Source organism: Muscardinus avellanarius, assembly GCF_963383645.1.
Source record: "Muscardinus avellanarius genome assembly, chromosome: 10".
In the NCBI taxonomy this organism is placed as follows: Eukaryota; Metazoa; Chordata; class Mammalia; order Rodentia; family Gliridae; genus Muscardinus; species Muscardinus avellanarius.
The window spans coordinates 3,540,905-3,564,733 of record NC_137796.1 but is presented as its reverse complement, the minus strand read 5'-3'; the positions used below and the strand labels follow the sequence as shown (position 1 = coordinate 3,564,733).

The 23,829-nt window shown below is 53.4% G+C and overlaps 1 protein-coding gene across 1 annotated transcript in view; it reads left to right on the top strand.

Annotated features, from left to right (window-relative positions):
- Positions 1 to 20,829, top strand: part of USP10 (ubiquitin specific peptidase 10) — a gene marked incomplete at both ends in the record, with an annotated part of 80,501 nt that extends 59,672 nt beyond the window's left edge. The window contains 10 exon segments of the mRNA XM_080703453.1: positions 5,274 to 5,365; positions 5,873 to 5,982; positions 6,853 to 6,908; positions 7,064 to 7,167; positions 9,766 to 9,865; positions 11,182 to 11,359; positions 13,310 to 13,475; positions 16,766 to 16,910; positions 18,731 to 18,796; positions 20,642 to 20,829. Of these exon segments, the coding sequence (XP_080559579.1) occupies positions 5,274 to 5,365; positions 5,873 to 5,982; positions 6,853 to 6,908; positions 7,064 to 7,167; positions 9,766 to 9,865; positions 11,182 to 11,359; positions 13,310 to 13,475; positions 16,766 to 16,910; positions 18,731 to 18,796; positions 20,642 to 20,829 (1,205 nt within the window).
- Positions 20,830 to 23,829: the final 3,000 nt, after the last annotated feature.

Genomic DNA, 23,829 nt, shown 5'->3' with positions numbered 1-23,829 from the left:
TGGGCAGCCCCACCAGCTCCTAACCAGAAGATGGAGCGGCAGTGTCAACGGGGTCCTGAGGTTGGCTTCTGCGTGGGTTTCCGCAGTAGAGCACAGCAGCAGCCAGCAGTTGGAGGCTCCTGGGGAACGTTTATTACACGCTTGTGGTTTTCTGCCCTAAAGGAAGCCAGAATACACCCCTCCAGCAGTCATGACTTTGGAGCGCAGGTCAGAGGTAAAGGTGCAGCCACAGAGATAGCCTGCCCCTCCCTTCTGGTCGCCCTTCCTCATTTTGATTCCTCTTTTGTTTTGTTTTTGGTGCTAGGGATTGGACCCGGGCGTTCTGTCTCTGGTCCCTATTCCATTTTTTCCTTTGAACAGGCTCTGTAAGCTGCTGGAGCTGGCTGGGAACTTGCAGTCCTCCTGCCTCGGCGTCCCTAGTACTGGCGTTACTGGCCGTGCCTCCAGCCCCTTCCTTTGGCTCCCTCGGCCTCCATAGTGCAATGCTGTTGCTCAGAGCAGGAGCTCAGTTAAAGGAAGAGCTGTAGTAGAAGGTTGAACGTGGCTTCATGCGCGGGCCTCAAAGTCCTGCTCATTAGAGTAGTTGCTTCCGCTCGTTGTCACAGAATTCAGTTCAGTAGCTGGATGTTGACTGTGTGTGAGTGAGTGAGTGTGTGAGTGAGTGAGTGAGTGTGTGTGTGTGTGTGTGTGTGTGTGTGTGCGCACGCGCGCATGCTCCCCTGGTCCTGGGATTGAACCTGAGAACATTTTACCTCCAAGCTACCCCTGGCCCTGTTTTTTAATTTCTTTTATTTGGAAACAGGGTCTTACTAGGTTGATGAGGGTCTCGCTGCTGACCAAGGCTGTCCTCAAACCGGCCATCCTGTCTCAGGAATGGCTGGCCAGCTTGGTGTGTGTTGGTGTCAGTTTTGCTTCATGGCTATTCCAGTTGATCCTGGAAAAGGTTCAGTGTACCACGTGTTAACAGAACTGGAGGAGGGCCGGACACGAGATCCAGCCTCGGCGACTTAGCGGGAACTTGCTTCCAGATAAAAAAGTGATGGTGTAGCTCAGAGGTGAAGTGCCCTGGGTTTAATCTCCAGAACGAAAACAAAACAGATACCCAATCTGAGTTTTTTCACAATCTCCCATTCCTTCTGGAATGGAACTTTACTAATATACACAGAATATTCAAAAGTTCAAGCTTTAGGGAGTTAGGGTTGAATTATTTCTTAAGATGCTGAAAATGGCTTTTTAAATCCCCATGTGCTTGCGCCTCCCTCTGCCTGCCTTTCCTCTTTGTGTCCTGCGGCGGCTCCGGAGTGTCTGGGAGCGGGCCTTCAGGCCTCGGGGCGGCACAGGCGCTCCGCTTCACCGCCCTCTCTCGCTGAGGGTGGTCAGCTCCTCAGCAGGGGCACAGCCAGGAGTTAGTGGCCCGCTCAAGGCCGCCGACCGAGTGCGCGGTGGCGCCTTGGTGAGAACCGGGCCTTCCTGGTGTGTGCTGGGCTCCTGCCCACAGTCGGGCCTCTCGGCAGGGCCTCTCAGCTGGCTTCCCCAGCTGCGAGGGAGAGCGAGCCCCAAGGACTGTGTGCACTTGTTGCTGGCGCCAGCAGCTCGGGCCTCCGTGGGCTTTAATCACCCAGGGGTCTTGCTTTCTCCTGGGTACGCACCGTGTGCCACGCAGCATCCAGGCAGCGAGCACAGATCGGGGTGGCCTTTGGGGGCCACAGAAGGCGTACACCCAGAAAGGAACAGGTGGCCACCCTCATTAGCAGAGCAGAGTGTGTGGGGCCGTGGCCATAGGGGTGGGAGAAGCAGGTGGGGACAGAGGAGGGCATTGGGCCCCGCTACCTTGAGCAGGGAGAGCCCAGCTGAGCAGCTAGCCCGTGCAGGTGAACTTCCAGTCCAGGGAGCGCGAGCTGCTGCTGGGACAGGCCGGCCGTGCCGGGAAGAGCACTAGGAAATGCTCTAGGAGAGCAGAGCACACAGGCAGCCCAGACTGTCGGCATCTCCTCCCTGCTTTCTGTCCATCAAGGTCTATTCTGCACTTAAGAGCATGGTACCAAAAGGCTCTCTCAGAGGATGCCCGGGGCTCGAAAGCCTGGCCGAGTGCCTTCTCAGCAAGTGCGCCTGTGCGCTTTGTGTGTGCCGGGCGCAAGCGGCTCTCTTGGTTTTGTACCTTCTGTGGTCTTTCTGTTGCAGTTATTGAACAAACCACTAGGTGGTGCTAAAAGACTTGAACTGGACATTGTGGCAGAGAACCAGGGAGCTGGGCCGCGTACCTGCTGCTGGCTTCTCAAGCCAGAGACTGGCTCTGCGTGCGGGTTACTGTGGAAACTAACTTAGGTTCCTGCCTGGCCTCTGTGCAAGTCAGTTGGAGGGAAATCAGCTTCGAGTTGACTTCAGATTGGGCGCTCTGGTTCACAGGGCCATTTGGGTTCTGAGCCACGGCTCACTTAAGGATGCAAAGCACTGCTCGGGTGGGCCAAGTGTGCCCGCTCCATTGCCTGGCACCCGTGTCCCTCTTGAGACTGTAATCTTGTCTAAAGCATTTCTCTTGATTTTTTTAAACTCAAGTTGTGAATTCAAAGTCCTCTGGACTATCTGTAACCAGTTTTTGTTTGTGTTGTTTTTGTGGTACTGGGATTAAGCCCAGGGCCACTGTACTGCTGAACTGTAATACCCCAGTCCTTCCTTCTTTATTCTGAGACAGTCTCACCATGTTACAGCATGCTAGCCTTGAACCTGTGATCCTCTTGTCTCAGCCTCCCAAGTCCAGGGGTTACAGGCGGGCGCCACTGGGCCTGGCTGTAGCCAGGGTTTTAGTTTCTTAACAGTTGCCAGGCGAGGGGAGTTTCAGGTAGGTTGAGTGCAGGCCCTGGTTGGTTGCTCGCTTTGTGTCTCCCACCGGTGTCTACTGGGCGGAAATGAGAGTGCTCAGGCCTGCCCACCTCCTCCACCCCCACACCCAGGCTTTGCTCCCAGGGCAGGGGAAGGCGAGGGCTCTGCTCCCCAGGGAGCCGCCGCCCAGCTTTGCCTCTGGCTCCCCAGCCCTGGCCCTGTCCTGTGCCCCACCTGCTCTCCCGCGGTATCCAGAGCCGCTGCTTCTCTTGCCGTGTGTGTCCCAGCCTGGGGGCCTGCGCGTGTGTGGGGGTGAGTACGCCATCCACTGGCATCATTTTGGTACCTCCTGCCACCTTCCAAGGCTGAAACCACTCACGTCACACACAGAGCGTGGCCTGTTTGTCCCGTCCTCCTCTGCGTGGTACCCACCTAGCCCCACTGACTCCTGGTCTTTCTCTTCTGCGGCTTCCTTACGTTGCCGTCAGCCCCCTGGCCGCAGTCCTCAGATTCCACTAAGCTCGTCCCCAGCTGGGCCTGCACTGTGTGGGGCTCACAGCAGGGACGCCGAGCCCCTTCCTCAGGTCCCGTGAGCTGGCTACAGGGGTGGCTGCTCAGTTAGTTGTGCCAGGCGGCGGCAGCTGGCAGCAAGAGGTAGGAAGTCACTGGACATTTCAGCCGATCATCTGCGCACTATAATCACATGGAAACTTAATTCTGATTGTTATTAGATGCAAAAATACTGTGCCGAAGACTCATGGGTATGCTGCTTTAAGATGTCATGCTGTTCGCCGGTGTGGCGGTACAGCCTGTGGTCCCAGTACCTGAGAGCCGAGCCAGGAGGATCACAGCTTCGAGCACAGCTCAGCAAGTAGTTAGACTCTTATCAACCCAGTTAGGCCCTGTTTCAAACTAAAAATTAAATAGATATGGGGGTGTAGCTTGGCGATAGAATGCCCTTTGGTTCAATCCCTAGTACACAAAAAAAGCATTGTGCCATTGAATTACGGTACGGATGTGTGTGTGAAAACGCACCGGCTCTCGGTATGGTGCTGTCCTGAGTAATTGCAGATGTCTGGCACGCGCTGGGAGCGGAGGGCTGAATGGTAACACAGCTCAAAGACAAGTGCACAGATGCCCGTGCGGAGCGCCTGCGGCATTTTCAAGTGAAGCCCGCTCCATATCAGAGGAGAGAGTACTGTCGGGGAACTACGTGAAAACTATTCCCCGTTGTTCCTCAGAGAAAAAGGAAGGGCATCAAGAGGCGTGTGCGCGCACGTTTGCATTGTGCACATGGGTCTGCCAGTACACCTGCAGTTTAGAAAAGGAAGGTTTTTCCGTGCATGGTGCCTAAGATGAGGCGGTTGGTATGCTGTGGTGTGGTGTGGCACACTGGAATTCAGGCCTGGCCAGGCTGCCCACCTCCCGTGTCACCATTGGTAGTCTGAACCTTCTTGCTTTCTCAGTGAAAAGGTGCTGGTGGTGGTGTTCTGGATTACTAAGGAGCACCTCCAGCCAGCGAGCATCTGTGAGTTGTACAAACACGCCAAGCGTGAGACATGGCCATCACCAGGCATCGTGGCACACTCTGACATCGCAGTACTTGGGAGGACAAGGCTGGAGGATTGCGGGTTCAAGGCCAGCCTCGCAATTTAGTGAGGTCCTCAGCAACCCAGTGAGACTTTCAGAATAAAAAATCAGAGGTAGAACGCTCCTGGGTTCAATCCCTAGTACCAAAGCAACAACAAAATAAAAAGTGCCTATAAATTGCAGCCATCACTATTCCAGGCTATTACAGGGAGTGACTTTGTCTTATTCTAAAACGTTCCTGATGGTTAATTGCATAAAGATGACATTCATAGCTTTCTTACCACTGAAAAGAGTGCTATCAGAGGGTGAATCTGAGGATAAAAAGCTTGCTTATAAGTAGAATAAGGAATGGTAGTGTGTAAGACCGTTGCTAAATTGGACTCTAATGGAAAAACACAGCGCAATTAGCAGGAGATGATTGTCCCCAGAGGGAGCGTCTTCACCCCAGCGCCATTGAGCCTCGGGTTTGGGCTTGCACTTAGGAGCCTGTCCACTAATGCCTGAGGAGCTTTGTTATTTACTAATGAGGTGTGCGTGGCTGTCAGCGGTGAGAGGAAAAGCCTGCACTCTTCATCTGTTCTCTAGTACCCATGTTATATTGCTTTTTCCCCCCTGTTTTTTATTAAAATTGTTTTGTTTCCTAGTTTCATTCCCACAAGAAGATTAGAAAAATTTAATGTTGGGAGAAATATTAATTTGAAAAAAGTTAATCATTAAAAAATGTGCTTGATATTGAACTGAATGGAATTTTAGCAGCGCATTTCCTGAGATGCGCTCCGCTGGCGGGTTCTTTGTCACTAGAGGACCTCAGAGTCGTTCACGCAGTGCCATTTATTTCTAACTGTGCGTATTCGCTCTTTCAGAGTTATTGGAGAATGTAACCCTGATACATAAGCCAGTATCACTGCAACCTCGTGGGCTCATCAATAAAGGAAACTGGTGCTACATTAATGCCGTATCCTTCCTTCCGGGACGCCGCACCCACGCCGACTCACTGCTGCGGTCTCTCTAGGTGTATGTGACTCCACGCAGCTCCCCCGAGGCAGCCGGCCCACGTCTGGAATCCCACAACCCCACAACCTTGCTTATAAACTGGATTATTCCCGACTCCACTCCCCCACCCCCAGAACGTTTGTTGACTTGTGAATGACCTAGTCCTGCAAGCTTTAATCTAAATACACCAGTCCCAAATGAGAGGACAGAGTCACCACTTAGAACTGGAAGTTCTCTTCTGATCTGCTGGTCTTGGTTGATCGAGTTCTGAGTGTAACCCGATGGCATGGTAGATCACGCCTGGATTTACGAGGCAGTTATTCTCGATCATTTGGTTTATTCTCCCGTGTTTACATTTCTAAGTAGTTCAACGTCCTTGGCTTATTCTGTACCCTCTGGCACTTAATGTCCCTTTAGGAGAGTTTCCGTGTCTGTAATTTCCTTTACACTTCCTTACTGCCCACACTAGACCCTGCAGGCGCTGGTGGCTTGTCCTCCGATGTATCACCTGATGAAGTTCATTCCTCTGTACTCAAAAGTGCAAAGGCCTTGCACATCTACGCCCATGATAGACAGCTTGTAAGTAAGGTGCTTAACAGTACTGTCAAGGGTGGGTTCTTCTCCTGTAATCAGAAGTTGAGTTGAAGAGTTGAACAGAGTTCTTGATTTTCTATAAGGGATTCCTGCACTTTTTTTTTTTTTAAAGCAGTATTCATGCTTTTATATGGAAGTTAACCAGAAATGGAATTAAAACATTGTTTATAGTCGGGCGGTGGCACACGCACCCTTGTAATCCTAGCATTTGGGAGGCTGAGACTGGAGGATCGCAGTTCACAGCCAGCCTCAGCTACTTAGTGAGGCCCTCTGCAACTCAGTGAGACCCTTTTTCAAAATAAAGAATAAAGCCAGGCATGGTGGTGCACGCTTGTAATTCCTGCGCTTGGGAGGCAGAGACAGGAGGATCGCACGGGTTCGAAGCCATCCTCGCTGGTTTAAGAGACCCTGTTTCCAAATAAAAATATAAAATAGGTCTGGGAGTGTAGCCTGGAGGTAGAAGGGTTTCCAGGAACCTCAGTACCACACAAAAACAACAACAAAAAAAAAAAAAAAAAAAAAAAAGAATAAAAAATAGGTCTGGGGGTGTCACTCAGAGGTAGAATGCTCCTGGCTTCCATCCCCAGTATTGCAAAAAGAAAAGAAAAAAAAACCCATTGTTTATCTGTGTTCTTTAGATTCAGTAGAAAACATTATTTGCTAGCTTAAGAGATCACATAAAATGTACCAGAAATGTGTATAGGAAAGACTTAAGAATTCACACGTGGTCACAGGGTTGCTTGCCTGATGTCCACTGCATGGTCGTCATTACCATTCCACTTAGCCACCAGCCTCTGCAGTAAAAGCACGTCTTCTCAGAAAATGCCCTGCTTCCCTCTTCTTTCCCATGTTTAGTGTCCGGCTAATGAACGAGTTCACGAACATGCCAGTACCTCCCAAGCCCCGGCAGGGTAAGTAAGGCGCAGGCACGTGGCCCGGGGTGCTCTTGAGCAGTGCTCCCGTGCTCCGTTGGCTGCAGGCGGTGGGGTTGGTGCTGATGAGCCTGCAGCCTGTCATTTGTCATGTACTCTTACTTACGAATATCCTTGTCCTGTTTCCGTTGCAGCCCTTGGGGATAAAATCGTGAGGGATATCCGCCCCGGAGCTGCTTTCGAACCTACGTATATTTATAGACTCCTGACAGTTATCAAGTCCAGCCTGTCTGAAAAGGTCCGAGCCTGCCCTTGGAGCGAGTCGGGCGGGTTGGTGTGGCGCCCTGTGTCTGGTAGCTCTCGCTGGATCCGCACCTGCCCTCTTTCTCCAGCCAAAAGCTGGGAGTGTTGAGTGCTTCTGCGTTTATGGTGGTGCTGGCTGGTCAGTCGCATTGAGAGAGTTGGCCTTGGCTCCGCAGTGCCCTGTGCACTGCGTGCTGCTCCCAGTGCTGGCTTTGTGTGGGCCCAGCCCACCCGTGAGTGCAACGGGCCACTGGCTCCTTGTTAGCTGTTGGAGGTTGAGGCGGCCCAGGGGCCCGGGAGCAGGTGGCAGGCTGCTGCTCTGTGCCGCTCTGTGGGGAGTGCAGTGTATCACGCCTGGAACGGCTGCAGCATTCAGGAGAGCTCTGTCTTTAGCATGCTCGGGCCTCTGCTATTCAGTTCAGCGCCCCTGGCTTTTATTAGCACAGTTTTTGTTTTTGTTTTTCTGTGCTAGGGATTGAACCAAGGCTCTTGCTTGTGCTAGGCACATGGCTCTGCCCCGCTGACCTACTTGCCTGGATTTTTTTTCACCCCGGTACTAAGGATGGAACCCAGGGGCATTCTACCTCTGAGCTACACCCCCAGCCCTATTTTTTATTCTTTATTTTGAAACAGGGTCTCACCAAGTTGCAGAGGGCTATACATGAACACAGATTTTCCTGTCTCAGCCTCCCAAATGCTGGGATTACAAGCGTGCGCCACCATGCCTGGCTTCTGAATTTCTTATCCTAGATTTTGGTACTGAAGTCATAGGACCAAAGAAGCCGGGAGGCCTTATAAATGGCCGTGTGGACTGTGGGGGATGAGTCAGGAGGGGCTTCAGTGCAGTTAACTGGAACACTTCTTCCTTGATCAAGTTAATGATGAGTCAGTGTGAGCAGGCGAAAGGATGCGTAGGGAAATCTAGGTTTTGGTGTGTGCGGCACTGGGGATGGAACCCAGGCGCATTCTACTGAGCTACGCCCCAGCCCTAAGTTTAGTTTTGTTCTGAAACAGTCTTGCTAGGTTGATGAGAGCCTCACTACTTTCTGAGGTTGTCCTCCAACCTATAATCTTCCTGTGTCAGCCTCCCAAGTACTGGGATTTCAGGAACGCATCACCACCTCTGGCCTTAGGGAGACTTATTAAGACAGGAGGAATAATTGAGAAAATGCTACTTAAATAAAGTCAAATGGAAGCCTCGTTGCTTTGAAGGACAAGAGTCCTGGCAGGGCCGTGGGAGACCATCAGGGAGCTGTGAGTGTTGGGGTTAAATTCCCGGTACAGCTGTAGCATTGGCCTGGGTGTCCATTTTCCCAGCACCGGGGAGTGTGTGGAGCGTTTGGGAGCCGGAGTGCAGCGAGCGTTCCTGTGCATTGAGCTCACTGGCCACGCTCCGAGCGACTGTCTGGCAGCCTCAGGGCTCCACTTGCTGCTCCTGCTTACGTTGAATTGCAGCAGAGGAGGCCAAAGTCAGGGAAGGGAAGCACCTGGTGCGTAGGGAAGCCTGGTGGTTTTAGAGTGTGCCTGGGCCCGTCTGGAGGAACCCCAGCCGCTTCCCCTGCGCCGGCTTGCGCCATGCGCTTCAGTCCTCCAGCACCAGGTTGGGGCAGCGTGTAGGGAATCCACGTCCAGGGAAGCTCGCCGGAGACTGCCCCGGGCTTTTACAGGCACCTCTACCGAGGCTGAACCCAAATCTCAGCTGCCCAGGAGGAACACAGGTGTTTAGTGTAGAACAGTGCTCGCAGAGGGTGCGGGCACAGTCCTTTGCCAGTTCTTTGAGTGGTGGAACCTTTCTGAAATCGAGTTCCTGACATCGTCAGACTCGGGCTTCAGCAGCTGTCCCATCGCTCTCCGGCCAGTCGGCCATTCCTGGGCAAGCAACTCAGGCCTGCGGGCCGGTTCTCCTCTGGCCATAGCCTGCTGTTTTGCCCTTGGCTGCACACACACCGAGCGGGCTCCCCCAACAGTGCTCTCCATACCTGGAGCGCATGCACCCCACTGTAGTCTTCCCGGAGATCTCAAACAGAAGAGCTTGCCAGTCCTGGGGACGGGCAGTTAGGCTCCCAGAACGTGGTGTGAACCCGTCCTGGTAAATACAGACCCACACAGAGCCAGTGTGCGCTACCAACCAACCAGCTGGAGTCTTGCTGCGGCCCGCTTGTGTATAGAGCAGCTCGCTCTGAATCAGAACCGTTTCACACACGATTCGAGTCCCTTCCCTGATAAGTCGCCCATGAGTCGAGGACGGAAGAAAGTGAGCAGGCTGATTTCACAGCCCCCTGGGAGAGACCCCACGCTCACACGGGTGCCCTGAGTGCCCCGTTCTTGGTCTTCTATTTCACTTAAACAACAAAAAGGTAACTTTAAATAACCTCTTTTCACTATAAAGTAATGTATATCTATTGGAAAAAAATTTAAACTTGAAAACAATAATGAGCATATAAAACTCCATTAGCGCTAGAGATAAGTATTGAATCTGTTTCTCCCCGTGTTCCCTGCCCCGGGGTCCTGGCCGTCAGTTTTGGAACTCCTCTGCATTTACCCTGCGCGCCGTGGGCGATGGTCTGAGTAACGCGGTGCTCCGGTCTCGCAGGGTCGGCAGGAAGACGCCGAGGAGTACCTGGGCTTCATCCTCAACGGGCTTCACGAGGAGATGCTGAGCCTCAAGAAGCTCCTCTCACCAGGCGCTGAAAGTAGGTCACGGCCTTGCGTTCCCTGTAAAACTAATGTTCTTATAGGCTGTATGTATGTATGTATCGTGGTATGAACCCAGAGGCACTCTACCTCTGAGCTACACCTCCACCCCTTTTTATTTGCATTTTGAAGTGGTCTCACTCTGTTATAGTGTGCTGGCTTCACGCCTCAGTCCTCCTGTCTCAGCCTCCCAAGGGCTGGGCTTACAGGCATTTGCCACTGTGCCCAGCTGCTTATTTTTATATTAGCATTTATATACCATAGAGGATGTTACATACAGATAAATTGAAATTACCTAGACCCTCTGCAGTTGTCCTTCAGCTTTTAATTAGGAAAGTGACCAAGCATACAGAAAGGCAGGAAGGATGGTTTGATAGAGCTCCATAATGGTCGGCACCGCAGCTGACCCCTCCCTCCCTCCCTCCCTCCCCGTTCACCCACCCTCCCGGCTCATGTGTGCGCACACATTCATTGTGTGTGTTTACATTTTTTGACTGATTCAAGTTGCAGATAATAATTTTGCTCGCCCCTCACTGCTAAAGCATGTGTTCCCCAAGGATAAGGATCCTCTCCACATGACCACAAGCCCTAATCTGATGAAGAAACAACTAATTACAAAATTGCCTCCACTTTCCAGCCCATCTTGAGGACTCTCAGACGTCCCAAGAGTGCCTTGTGCAACAGTTAGCACAGACAAGGGCGGCTCTGTGAAGACGCGCACGTGACACCTGGCCGCTGGGCTCTCCGTGCAGAACACATCCTGAGTTTGCATTTAAAATTAGAGTTGAAGCCAGGCGAGGTGGCACATGCTTGTAATCCTAGTACTCGGGAGGCTGAGACAGGAGGATTGCAGGTTCAAGGGCAGCCTCGGCAAGTCCAAATGTGCGATGCTTAGGGACTCAGTGAGACTGTTTCAAAATAAAAAAAAAAAAAATAGGTCTGGGGGTAGAGCTCAGAATCCAATGCCCTTGAGTTCAATCCCCATTACCAAAAAATATAACCACAAATAAAATTATAGTTGAAACTGGGCATGGTGGCACATGCCTGTAATCCCAGTACTTGGGAGGCTGAGATAGAAGCATCACAGGTTCGAAGCCAGCCTCAGCAACCTAGCAACACCCTGTTTCAGAACCAAAAATTAAAAGGGCTGGGAGTGTAGCTTGGAGCTAGAATGCTCTGGGATCAGTCCTCAGTCACACAAATGCACGCACGCATGCATGTTTTCTTATCTGTTCAGGTGGTTAACAGAAGATGTGTTTATTTTTTTCTTTCTGTTGTAAATAGTAGCCTAAGCAGGCCTTCCTTATCCTTTCAGAACTTAGGATTTCCAACGGCCCCAGAAGCCACTTGGCAGATGCTGATGAGCAGGAAGAGCCGGGCGCGGGGAGCGAGGACGAGTGGGAGCAAGTGGGCCCCAGGAACAAGGCTTCCGTCACCCGCCAGGCGGACTTCGTGCAGACCCCGATCACCGGCATCTTTGGTGGACACATCAGGTTTACACCTTTCTAAAATCATGGAGTTTTGCCTGTTTGAGGACATGGTCGCTTTGCCAGGGGGAGGAGTAGGAACTGTCCCAACAGCCCGCGCTTTGCTCTGCCTGCCTGCCTGTTCTTGGTCAGCCTTCCCATCACCTGCAGGGCCCTCTGCAGCCCTGCTGTCATGCCAGGTAGCTAGAGAGGCAAGCTGATGGAACCATGGGTTTCGTTAAGAAATTCACGTGAAGCCAGGTGTGGTGGCGCACGCTTGTAATCCCAGCATTAGGGAGGCTGAGACTGGAGGATCAAGGTTCGTGGACAGCCTCAGCTACTTAGGCCCTCTGCAATTTAGTGAGCCCCTGTTTCAAATGAAAAAGAATAAAAATTAGGGCGGGGGTGTAGCTTGGAGGTCGAATGCCCCTGGGTTCCATCCCCAGATCCTAAAAAAAAAAAAAAAAAACTTCACGTACCTGACGGGAGGCATTCCGTTGTTGATTTGCATGGATGTGCATGTTTGAGTGCCACGTGATATGAAGACTAGGCAGTGCAGCGGTTGCCATAGAGACGCGAGTCCACACCTGTCACCTCACGCGGTGACCTCATTTGATTGTGGTAAGCACAGCTCCACACCCTCGTTGGCAGAAGCCCAGCACAGTGCGTCCTGCTATGATGCAGCGTGGTGCGCCGTCTTGAACGTGTGCACCTCCATGCGGCTGCTCTGGGTCTTCTGCCCCGCGGCGCCCATTTCCTTTCCACCCTGCCCTGCTAGTCAGTGTTTGACCTCTATCTGTTTATTTTACTTTCCTTTTCTAAGATTGAGTACACGGAGTGAGTATACACGTTTTTCCCATTGACTTTATTTCACTTAGCATAATGAGCTCCAGGCCCGTCCGTGTTGTGGGAAACGAGAGGGTCTCCTTTCTTAAGGCTGAGCAGTACCCCGTGGTGTGTATGTGGCGGTTTCTTTAAGCGTCCGTCTGTGGACAGACACTTAGGTAGTCTCCACATCTTGGCGTTTAGAATCAGCCACGTTGGCCAGAAAGTGAAGGAGTCGCAGGAGACGCCGCCATACACGGCGGACCCGGGACCCGCCTTCCCTAAGCAGCTTTCTGCTCATTCTCAGCATCCTCAGCAGCTTCTGTTTACAAAGCTTGCAGTCCCGCTGTGATGTGGAATTGAGAACGGGACCGGCTCCTCGGCCTCTCCTCAGGACCGCAGCGTGGCCCGGCACTGCGGTGCAGGAGCAGCACTGAGGCCGGATGGCCTGCAGGCTGCGGTGGGGAAGAAGCACTCCTTGTTGGCATCGGGAGCTGGCCAGTCTCTGAGACCAAGCAGCCTCCCGGGCTCACGGTAGCTCAGCTCTTCACCCAGGCCCTCAAGAAGCCAGCTTCTGATCCTGGGTGGAAGTGGTCTAGGAGCCAGTTGAGCGGCCATGCGACCTCAAATAAGTCCCTTCTGTGTCCTCTGTCTCCTGGTTGGAGGCTCTGTGGAGCTGGTGCCAGGTCTGGCCTGGGGATGCCCGCGCTGAGCAGTGCCGCGTGGCACCGCAGACGTGGTATGGGACGTGCCGCGTGGCTGCGGGCCTGAGAGATCTGGTGGCGAGCAGCCGGTGACTGCCCTCATCCGCAGCACGAGGCTTCAGCACGGTGGCCATGTTGGCGAGCCGCTGTGTCAAGTACTAGTGTGGCGTGGAGGCGGAAGAGCGCAAGATGAATGTTTTTGTCCAGAGCACCTGAGCAAGGAAGACTTCTCAGCGGGTAGATGCAGCCGCTAAAAGCTAGGAGGTGGTGCTCGGCAATTATCTTTAGGTTCAGTGTGTGTCGGCTTCGCTGTTTGGATGCGCTTGTTTTCTGAACGTGCTTGCTATTAGACGACCTGGTTTTCATGTGTACTCCTCTCCCACTGGCTGCCCGTGGGAGCATGGCCAGGAGTGAGCTCTTGAGCTGGTGTCTGTGCTTTGATTCTCAGGTCTGTGGTTTACCAGCAGAGCTCAAAGGAATCTGCCACCTTGCAGCCGTTTTTCACGCTGCAGCTGGATATCCAGTCTGACAAGATCCGAACAGTCCAGGACGCTCTGGAAAGCTTGGTGGCAAGGGAGTCTGTCCAAGGCTATACCACAAAGACCAAACAAGAGGTATGTTCACAGTCGGTCTTGAACCTTTATACTGAGGCGCTCCAGTTTGGTGGAAAGAACACAGAATTAAGGAGAAAGGGGAATGGAATTGAATGTTGCCTCTCAAGAAAAAAGTGAATTTCTTCCCAGGCGTGGTGCCCACACTTGTCATCCCAGCATTCAGGAGGCTGAGACGAGAGGGTCACGGCTCGTGGACAGCCGCAGCTACGTAGGCCCTTTGCAACTCAGTGAGACCCTGTTTCAAAATACAGAATAAAAAATAAGGCTGGGGGTGTAGCTCAGAGGTTGAATACTCCAGTACTGCAAAAAAAAAAAAAAGTTCTTTTTTGGACTGAATTTGCACATTTTGAAGTTGGAGTAGTTAGAAAACAGATGATTCCAATAAGCTCTTAGCTCTAGCTCTGTGACACAGGGCACTGATCTTTTGGGTCATCAGTCCGACTAATCATGGTGCCACAGCATTGGCACCCCTCCCACAGAGGCCGACAGCTGGCTCTGCACTCCTGGGTGCAGCAGGTGTATAGAGCAGTCAGGACGTCAGGCTTCTAGACATCGAGCAGTCAGGACGTCAGGCTTCTAGACATCGAGCAGTCAGGACGTCAGGCTTCTAGACATCGAGCAGTCAGGACATCAGGCTTCTAGACATCGAGCAGTCAGGACGTCAGGGCTTCTAGGCACAGCTGCTGCACGTTTGGCTGCGGATCTTTAAGGACACTGGAAGGTGGCGAGCCATGTTCAGATGCTGTTGCTCTTTGGTTTGCTCTATGGAGGATGAAATCTTCTGCGTCCTCCTATCTGTGAGTTAAGAGCAGCAGGTGGTAGCGCTAGTCAGCACCAGCTGTCAGAAGAAAGGGTCGCGTCCTGCTCTGTGGTCTCGGGAGGGCTCTCCTGGTTTCCTGCTCCATGGTAGAGCAGGTCTGTTCTGTGTCTGAGAGTGGGAGAGGCCGTGTGCTGGGGAAGTGAGTAGGCTGGCTAGGGACCATTTGCGCTGTTTCTGTGAGGCTGTATTTAAATATCAGCCGTATAACGCCGGGCGTGGTGGCGCACGCTTGTAATCCCCGCACTTGGGAGGCGGAAACAGGAGGATCGCGCAGGTTCGAAGCCAGCTGCGCACGCTGGCTTAGGAGACCCTGTTTCCAAAAAATGTAAAATAGGTCTGGGAGTGTAGCCCGGAGGTAGAAGGGCTTCCAGGTACCCCAGTACCACCAAAAAATAAAAATAAATAAATATCAGCATTATATGGTGGCTGTGAGGCGAAACCCTGTCCCCATGTTGGGTGACGGGGCAGGCCTGTCCCCACCCTGCAGCCCTGTGCTGGCCTTTGAAAGGGGAGTCTCAGAGCCCAACACCAGGGCTCCCTGCTCTGGACTGGAGAAGGCAGGTTCTGGGAGGATCCGCCCAAGTCAGGCTGAATCCTCCTCCATATTTTTTGACTTGCTTCTGATTGGCAATTTTGTTTAAAAAATAAAAGTGCCAGGACCTGGAAGGAAACTTGGTGGCTGACTTCAAGTATAACTGAGAGGCCTGGCGGAGGGTGGAAGAGCAGGAGCGGGTGTGTCTGTGGGAGGCTGGGTGGTGGTTGAGTTTGTGTCAGCCTGGCTCTGTCTGCGGCAGCTGTGACTCTCCAGAGGTGGACCACTGTCCAGGCTGACCCTGGCTGCCATTGCCATCCTCTCTGCTGGCCGTGAGCCGGCCAAGGCAGCCTGGAGGCTCCCCGCGCTGCCCACAGACCCCTGGCCTGTGCCTGGCTCTTTTCTTCCGCTGCCATCACACATGGACTGGCAGGTAGCTGAGATGAGGACCACCTGCAGAAGCGGGCTGCTGAGAAGGACGGCTTTGGGCAGCTTCTGTGGAAATAACTATAAAAAACACATTTTCTTGAATGTGACTTTTAAAAATACCAAGTTTAAAGCCAGGCATGGTGGTACACACTTATAATCCTAATACTTGGGAAGCTGAGACAGGAGGATCGCAGGTTTGAGGATAGCCTCAGCAAGTAGTGAGGCGCTCATCACCTAGTGAGAGCCTGTTTTGAAATTAAAAAAATAAAAAAGTAGGGCAGAGGTAAAATGTAGCTCAGAAGTCAAATGCCTGAGTTTAATGCCCAGCTTTAAAAAAAAAAAATTCCTGATTGGCCATTGGGTGAGAACTTTGTGTGGAAGTCAGATTTCTAAGCCCTGGAAAGTGGCCTGTGGATACTGTGGTCCCGCTCTGGACTCATAGGCAGGACCTGGCTGCAGCCTTCCTGTCCTAATCTTGTTAAACTGAGCCACGCTCCCACCTTCCTTACTTCACACATTAGACCCTTGAGTGTTCAGGCACAGCGGAACTTGGGAGTGTAGTGGTTCCTGCAGCAGGACCTCGCCTGTCAGGGTCAGTGCGTCCAGCCGGCGGTGGCTCCTGCACGTGCTTTCAAAAGATGTCTTCAGCCAGGCGTGTCTGTCGTCCTCTGGCAGTTTTTTCTTAATATGTTGCTACTGAAAGTTTTCAAGTAAGTAACAGGAGGCATCCAAGAATGTGTAAGTACAGAGAACGCTAGATAAAGTGAAGACATGTTTTACTAAAAACAAACAAAGACACTTAGCTTTTTTAAAGCGGCAGTCTTTAGGCCTTTGACTATATCCCTACCTCAAGGGTCTATTAAATTGAGAAAACCTAATGGCAAGGGTAAGTTCCTATGGTGTTGTTTAAAGTATCTAATTGAAGAAAGACACTGGCATCAGTTTTATCAGTCTTATGTTTGTAAGTTAGTGTTTCATTGTACGAAGAATACCTGTGTAAAATAAAAGGAGAGAAGGTTGGAGAGGCTCCACCTACTCGGCCAGCGCCTTGCTGAGGCCTGAGGCCAGAGGGAGGCGCAGAGGGGTGGCAGAGGGTGGCGGAACAGAAAGAAGGGGGCAGAGAGGAAGATGGGCACGTGCACGGCCGACTGCCTCCACCAGCCATCCCGCCAGCAGCATCAGATCATCGCTCCGCCGCTGCGGGCGAGCCGCCCTTCCCAGCCCCATCGGAGCGGGGCTGCCTGGGGACCCAGCCTTCAGCACTGAGACCTTGGGGGAGGTGCTCATATCCAAGCCACAGCCCTGAGAATTGTCAGAGAAGAGGCTGGCACATGCTGAGTTCGAGCTGCTGGGTTCACTCTATTCCCAGGCTGATGGGTCGCTGACGCCACGGAGCAGGGCTCTCACCTGGACCCAGCATGGAGGGCTTGGTGGGGGGCTGGGACGGGTGGAACCGAGCCGCCCAGGCCAGACTCGGGACAGGCCGTCCTGTTGTGCTCTGTACCCCAGGTCGAGGTGAGCCGGAGGGTGACCCTGGAAAGGCTCCCTCCTGTCCTCGTGCTGCACCTGAAGCGGTTCGTGTACGAGAAGGCCGGTGGGTGCCAGAAGCTGGTTAAGAGCGTCGAGTACCCCGTGGACCTGGAGATCAGCAGAGGTGACGCCAGCGCCCGGCTGTTGCGCCTTTCTTGGCTTGTTTGCTCGTTTTAAAATGTTAACTCTAGACTTAAAAATAGAGGCCATTTTGATAGCTTAGAAAACCAGGAGCTCTTTGTCCCTGAGAAGGAGCATCACTTCTGAGCGCTCCGGCGCATCGGTGGGCGCTCCTTGCCTCCGCCGGCCTGGGGCAGTGGGCCTGGCTGCAGCGGCGCCCTGTTGGGTCTATGGCACTCGTTGCCACGGCGTCCAGGGCTTCGCAGCGCCCGTGCGCTCCTGACGCAGTTTAGAGCCTCCCTTAGTGCAGTTGTCTTCCTGAAAGCACAGCTTTGTTGAGGCTGAGTATTGGCGAGATGCACTGTGCGGTGCTGCAGCCTCCCTGGGACTGTGCGAGCCCCGGCACGCTCAGAATACCGTGTCGCCCGGGCAGAAAGGAGGGCGCCGAGGCCCGGCAGGGCCACAGTGGAATCTGCGCGGGCAGTGCGCTTTCCCTGCCCATGTCTCCTGGGGGTCGGGAGCCCCTCCCAGCCCGGGCGTGCGTCTGCCCTGCCCTGCCCTCGCACGCACAGGCACTCCTCGCTCACTCAAGGTCCAGAGGCAGGAAGAGGGGCCAGCCTGCTTGTGTGATGGCGCCTCAGCTGGTCTTGTCCCCACCTCCGCGCTGAGCCGGGCCACCGCTCACCTCTCCCTGCGGCCTTTCTTCTTTCCTCCTGGGGAGGGGTCTCACTGCAGCCTGGCGGGCCTCAGGCCTCCCGGTGTCTTGCCGCCTCGCCCTGGGGTGGATTTCTGCACTGATCTCATTGGCTCTCCCTTTTTTGCTTGTTACATGTATTTTTGTGTCAGCTGCCACCTCAAATGGGGGCAAGAGAAGCTGCCTGAGGCTGTGTCCAGGGGAAGGGACCGCAGAGCTGCAGAGCACGGCGCCGCCTCTGCCCCGCCTGGGGGCCTCGCTGGGGAGCGCCTGAAGTCAGTGCCGACTCACACGGAACAGGGTTTGCTTATTTTGTTGCGGCACTCAGGATTGGACCCGGGGGCGTGCTACCTCCCAGCTACAACCCCAGCCCTAATTTTTAGTCTTCATTTTGAAACAGGGTCTCACTAAGTAGCTGAGGCTGTCCATGAGCCTGCGATCCTCTTGTCTCAGCCTCCCAAAGTACACTGGGATTATAAGCGTGCGCCACCACACCCCGCTTTCTTTTTTGGTGGTACTGGGGTTCCTGGAAACCCTTCTACTTCCGAGCTACACTCCCAGACCAGTTTTTATACTTTTTTAAATTTGGGAACAGGGTGTCTTAAGTCAGCATGGCTGGCTTCGAACCTGCGCGATCCTCTTGTCTCCGCCCCCAAGCGCACGCCACCATGCCCAGCTCTATTCTTTATTTTGAAGTAGGGTCTCCCTGAGTTGAGGAGGGCCTCACTAAGTAGCTGAGGCTGGCTGAGAACCTACGATCGTCCCATCTCAGCCTCCCAAGTACTGGGATTACAGTTGCTCCCCGCTACGCCGCCATGCGACGTGTTTTGGCTCTTGGGTTTCCCCGCCTGTCCTGCTGGTTTCTGGCGGGCAGCCTTTTCTTTTCTGCTTCTCGGGGCGTGCTTCGAGGGCTCCGGTGGGCTCTGCACTCGTGCTGCTGTAGGGCAGGCAGCCAGGACCGCGCAGTGCTGCGCCGCACAGCCCACCTCACTGCCAGCTCCAACCCAGTGGAGCCCCGGCTCTGCCAGGTGTCGGCGGATGGAGACAGCCTCTGGTCATGCGCTCGTGTAACTCTGAGCCTTTCTCTAAGTGCTTTTATCGATTGAAGCTGTTGATGTTTTGTTTTTCAGAACTGCTTTCTCCGGGGGTTAAAAATAAGAACTTTAAATGCCACAGAACCTATAGGCTCTTCGCAGGTAAGTAAACAAATGCATTCCTTCCTACTGATGCAGGGACGGATGTGTCTGTGCCCAGGCGCTTTGTTGTAACGCACTTAGCCTTGAGAGAGGCTGGCTGCGGTTAGGTCTCTGTCAGGAGCAAGCGAGTCAGGGAATCACTGGGGAAGGTGTTTTGCCTGAAGCCTGGTGCTTCTGGTGTGACGGCACCATCTGGGCCCATGGTGGCTTGGCATGAGGCCTCCTCAAAATGAGCCTTCAAGCCAGTGTGAGCGCCAGGCTGCCAGCAGGTCCTCTGCTGGGTTAGAGTGAGCCGCGCGGTTGCCAGGAGGCGCATGCCCACCCGGTCCAGCCTGCGCCCTCCTCTGCCCCTGGCACAGAGCCTCAGGTGCAGCACCCGCCCCTCTGCTGCCCCCCCACCCACAGCTCCTCTCAGGCCTCTCGTCTCCCTTGTCTGTCCTCGTGGTTGCTCCTGTGAGCCCGTGTTCAAAGCAGCACAGCCACTTGGCGGCCTTGCACAGTTATTGACCCTTCCGCTGGACAGCCTTTCCATCTTCTCCCTCATTTCTCTCTCCTGTCTTCTGGTCCCTAGTGTCCTGGCTAGTAGCCCAGCATCTGACAGGGACGCTCCCCGCCCTGTGGCCGGGTGAGGAGCAGGGCTGGGTCTGTTTGCCTCCCTCCACTCCTGGCTTGACGAGGCCTCACTCCAGAGGTGAGCACGCTGGCTCCTGTCAGAAGGTGCCTGGCTCAGGTTTCTGCCCAGGCAGTGCAGTCGGTCACAGTCCTGAGCTGCTAGGCCCAGGCAAGTGGGGAAGGAAGGGCTGCCTGCCCTTGCTCGGGAGGGCAAGCTCTGCAGTCTGCGAGCCCTGGGTGAGAAACGGGGTGGCCCCGTCCTTTCCTCCTCCGTGCATCCATCCCCAGGGCCCTTGCAGGGAAGGTTGGTGGTCACGTCACGGCGGAGGGCCCTTCCCCTTCCTGCATCATCTACCATCTCAGAAACAGGGTCATGGGACTGGTTAGAATTTTCAGGAAAATGTAAATAGACATTCTTTTTTAAAATGGTTTGGAGACCCAGGAGATGTAGTTAATAATGTGCATTTTAAAAAGCAAGATCCCCAGAGGCCGTCGGATGCTCAGCGCCGTCCTTCGGCTGGGCTTGCCAGGTGTGGGCGGAATGTTGCCGTCCTTGTTACCCGGGCTGCCGTGAGGCTGGGAAGTGTGGAGTGAGCGCAACTCTCTGAACGCTGGAGAGTGGGTGTTGGCAGGACTGGGGCTGCTTGCCGGCTTGCCCGCTTTCCCCTGGTGGAGGAGCCCCAACCCCTCCCTCTCTACCCCTGCACAGTAACCCTGGGCTTCACCCTGCCATCTGACCTGGCAGGGAGTCCACTTCATGAAAAACACATGGCAGTATAGTTTCCTAATCTGCTTTATCCTTCTAATGGGCACGTGGTTTTCCACTGTTTTAAAGGATGCCATAATCTTTGTCTAAGATTCGTGTTGTCTCTTTGAGACAGTCTGTAGTGGAGCTAGAGCAGCGGGCGTGGGCCGGGTCTGTAGGTGTGTGTCTTTAAAGAGTGACTGGGGTGGCTGCGGACGGTTGTGTAGGCAGGAGATGCCCCTGGAAGGTGGTTGGTGTTTTAAGTGTCACTAAGGGAGGGGTGTGTGTGTGTGTGTCTCTAAGATGTATAAGACACAGATCTTACAGAAATGGCTCTATGCATATAGATGTACATGATTCCATATGTAAGCTGTGTGCGCCTCACCCTTACCTTGAAGCTGTGCATGGCTGTCCGGCTCCTTCCGGGCTTCGCGTTGTAGCGGTGCTCATGGGTCCGCTCCTCTAACGTGCGCGCTGCTCTCTTGCAGTGGTTTACCATCACGGCAGCAGCGCCACGGGTGGCCACTACACCACGGACGTCTTCCAGATTGGCCTCAATGGCTGGCTGCGCATCGACGACCAGACAGTCAAGGTGATCACCCAGTACCAGGTGGTGAAGCCCGCCGCCGAGCGCACGGCCTACCTCCTGTACTACCGCCGAGTGGACCTGCTGTGACGGCCGCGTGTGCCTGGGGCCGCTTTCTAGACCACTCACTAACTCTGCCTCTCTAGTGGCGCTTTAGAGAGAAACTGTCTCCCTTTTGCAGAAACGGGCTAGAGTGAGAAGGAGATGCCTTGGGTTTGTGCGCAGCGTAATTTATGTTGACTTCCAGCTTCCAAGTCAAAATCATTTGGTTGAAACAGACTGTCTCTTGATTTAAGAAAATACACAGAAACCCATATTTCTGAAATAATGCTGATTCCTGAGATAAGAAGGGACTTGCATTTGATTCCCAGTCTAATTGCTTAGTAGAATAAACTCCGCACCAGCGACACTTGTAAATTTGTGAAAATGAATTTTATCTTTCCTTAAAAAGTAAATTTTTTAATCCATCACACTTTCCTCCCCACCCTTTAGTTTTTGATAAATGATAAAATGAGCCAATTACCAGAGAAGAAAATATTTCTTACTTGAGAAGAAACACATAAGTAAGCTGCTGGTTCCTAACAAGAAAAAACGTTTGTCTGATCGTGCGATGAAAAGCTGCGCTTACCTACGGATGCAGATCAACTGGAGTAAGGCACTAGTCTGCATAGATGGGTGATTGTAACTCTGTTACCATTAAAAGATTTCAAATCGCATTCGTGCTTCTGTGTACAGTACGGAGAATGGGCGAAAGGCTGCAGCCTGGCCTTGGCTGACTGCGCCGTCTGACCGCTGTCCGCTCCTCTCTGGTGCCGCGTCCCCACCGAACACGGCTTAGTGACACCTGGGAGTATGAATTGTCGCCCATCAATAAAATCACCAACTTGGTTTAAAGGGTGTGTTTCCTTGTGAGTGCCGTCCCCCTACACGGAGCTCATGGGCTCTGGCTGTGCGCGTCTAGCGTCCCAGAGTTAGGTCTGTGCCAGTCTGGGTAAGTGAAGCTCTCGAGCCTTCAGCTGGCAGGAGAAGGGGTTTCCTCCCCACTTCCTCTCCCTCCATTATTACTGTGTCCCAGCAGCTCTCAATCAAGGTGGGGGTTTAAATAAGGCCGAGCCTCCTTTTCATTGCGTGGGCTGGGGCAGCTTAGCAGCACCTCCCAGTGGCACCGTCTGTCCGAGGGAGAAGAGGAGTCACGTCCGAGGGAGAGTGGGCAGTGAGCTCCTAGCCATGCGCCCCTGCCTCGGGCTGGGCAGACAGCAGGCACAGTAATGCGCCCGAGTCCCGAGAGCGGGGCCTTTTCTGAGGCTCTCCAGACTCTTCCTGGCTGCTGTTCCTAATCACAGTCTGGGGCCACTCTGGGGAGGGGTAGAAAAAGCTTACTTTGAAAGATTCCAGTGCTAACGTCATCCGCTTAGCCTACTTATCCAGTTGTAACCCTATTCTGATTTGCTTGGCTGAATTGCAGTCACTGTAATTAGCTTCTCATTAAATAATGTACAATTCCTATGGAACGCATGGAGCTTGGAGGCCTGCTAACTGTGGGGAAAGCAACCCACACCCGCAAGAACTCGGCCAGAGATGCAGCAGACGCACTGTGTGGAGTTCCGGGTTCTGCTGCGCGGGCTCACTCTCCTCCATTCTGTTCTCATGGCCCATTGTCGGTGGTGCCAAGGGGCGCTGTGCCCCAGTGCCCCAGGGCCTGGGCCGGGTGCCCTCAGGAGCAAGGTTTAAAAATTTGGGTAATGCCTTTTTTTTTTTTTTTTTGGTGGTGGTACTGGGGGTGGAACCCAGAGGCTTTCTACCTCCGGGCTATACTCCCAGACCTATGTTATACTGTGCGATCCTCCTGTCTCAGCCTCCCAAGCACGGAGATTACAAGTGTGCACCACCACGCCCAGCTAATGCCTTTTTTTTTTTTTTTTATAGGAGCTGGAACAAGGCCTAACAAGAGTGCATGTCTTAGGCATACCAGTCTTGGGTTTTGTTTTGTTTTGTTTCCCTTTGGTACTGAGGATAGAACCCAGGGGCATTCTACCTCCGAGCTACACACCCAGCCCTGCTTTTATTATTTATTTATTATTTGTGTGTGTGTGTGTGGTACTGGGGATGGAACCCAGTGGCCGCGTACCTCCAGGCTACACCCCCAGACCTATTTTATATTTTATCTAGAAACAGGGTCTCACTAAGTTGCTGAGAGCCTCACTCAGTAGCTGAGGCTGGCCTGGAACCTGCAGGAACCTCCTGTCTCGGCCTCCCAAGTGCTGGGATTGCAAGCGTGCGCCACCATGCCTACCTTTTATTATTTATTTTGAAACGGGGTTTCACTGAGTTGCAAAGGGCCTAAGTAGTTGAGGCTGGCCGCAAACCTGCTATCTCCTGCGTCAGCCTCCCAAATGCTGGGATTATAAGCGTGTACCACCACACCTGACTGGTACACCAATCTTAAAATACATCCTATGTATTTATATGAGAAAATGTCCTCTCAACTATCATTCTGTGGTTTCCACGGAGCCTCCAAGTTCCCACTATGTATGTTTTGTCAAGTCCAGAGCTGGTCATGAAGGGCTTGGCAGCGCTGCAAGTCTCTCTCTCGGGAGTCCTCGGAGATGAGTTGTGTCCACTGACATTCAGACATCTCAACCCACCTGTGACTGCAGCGACGCTGCATCTGCTCCTAAGGTCGCTGGCCGTCCCTTGTGTCAGCCTGCCGCCTGACAGCCAACGAGGGATTCATCTATGACCTTTCGAATGACTCTTACCAGAAAGACAAAAGCTGGCTTTGGCAAGGCAGTACGCGTGGCCCCTTTCAGTCGGGCTGCTATATCAAGTGTTCCAGAGCATGGCGCCCAACTAAGCAAGGCGTTGTTTCTCACGGTTGTGGTGGCTGAGGTCCAAGATCCAGTGTTGGTGAGGGCCGGCCTGTCAACACCTCAGGGTGTCCTCATGGGCAGGGCAATTCACCTCCTCTTAAGGACCTGCCCACGGCGTCTTCTAACCTCCTGCTCCGCTGCCTGCCCACTGGCGTCGGGGCTCCTGCCTGTCAGTGCTGGGGCACAGCCGGTCGTGGTCCCTAACGGTGCTAGTCCCCAG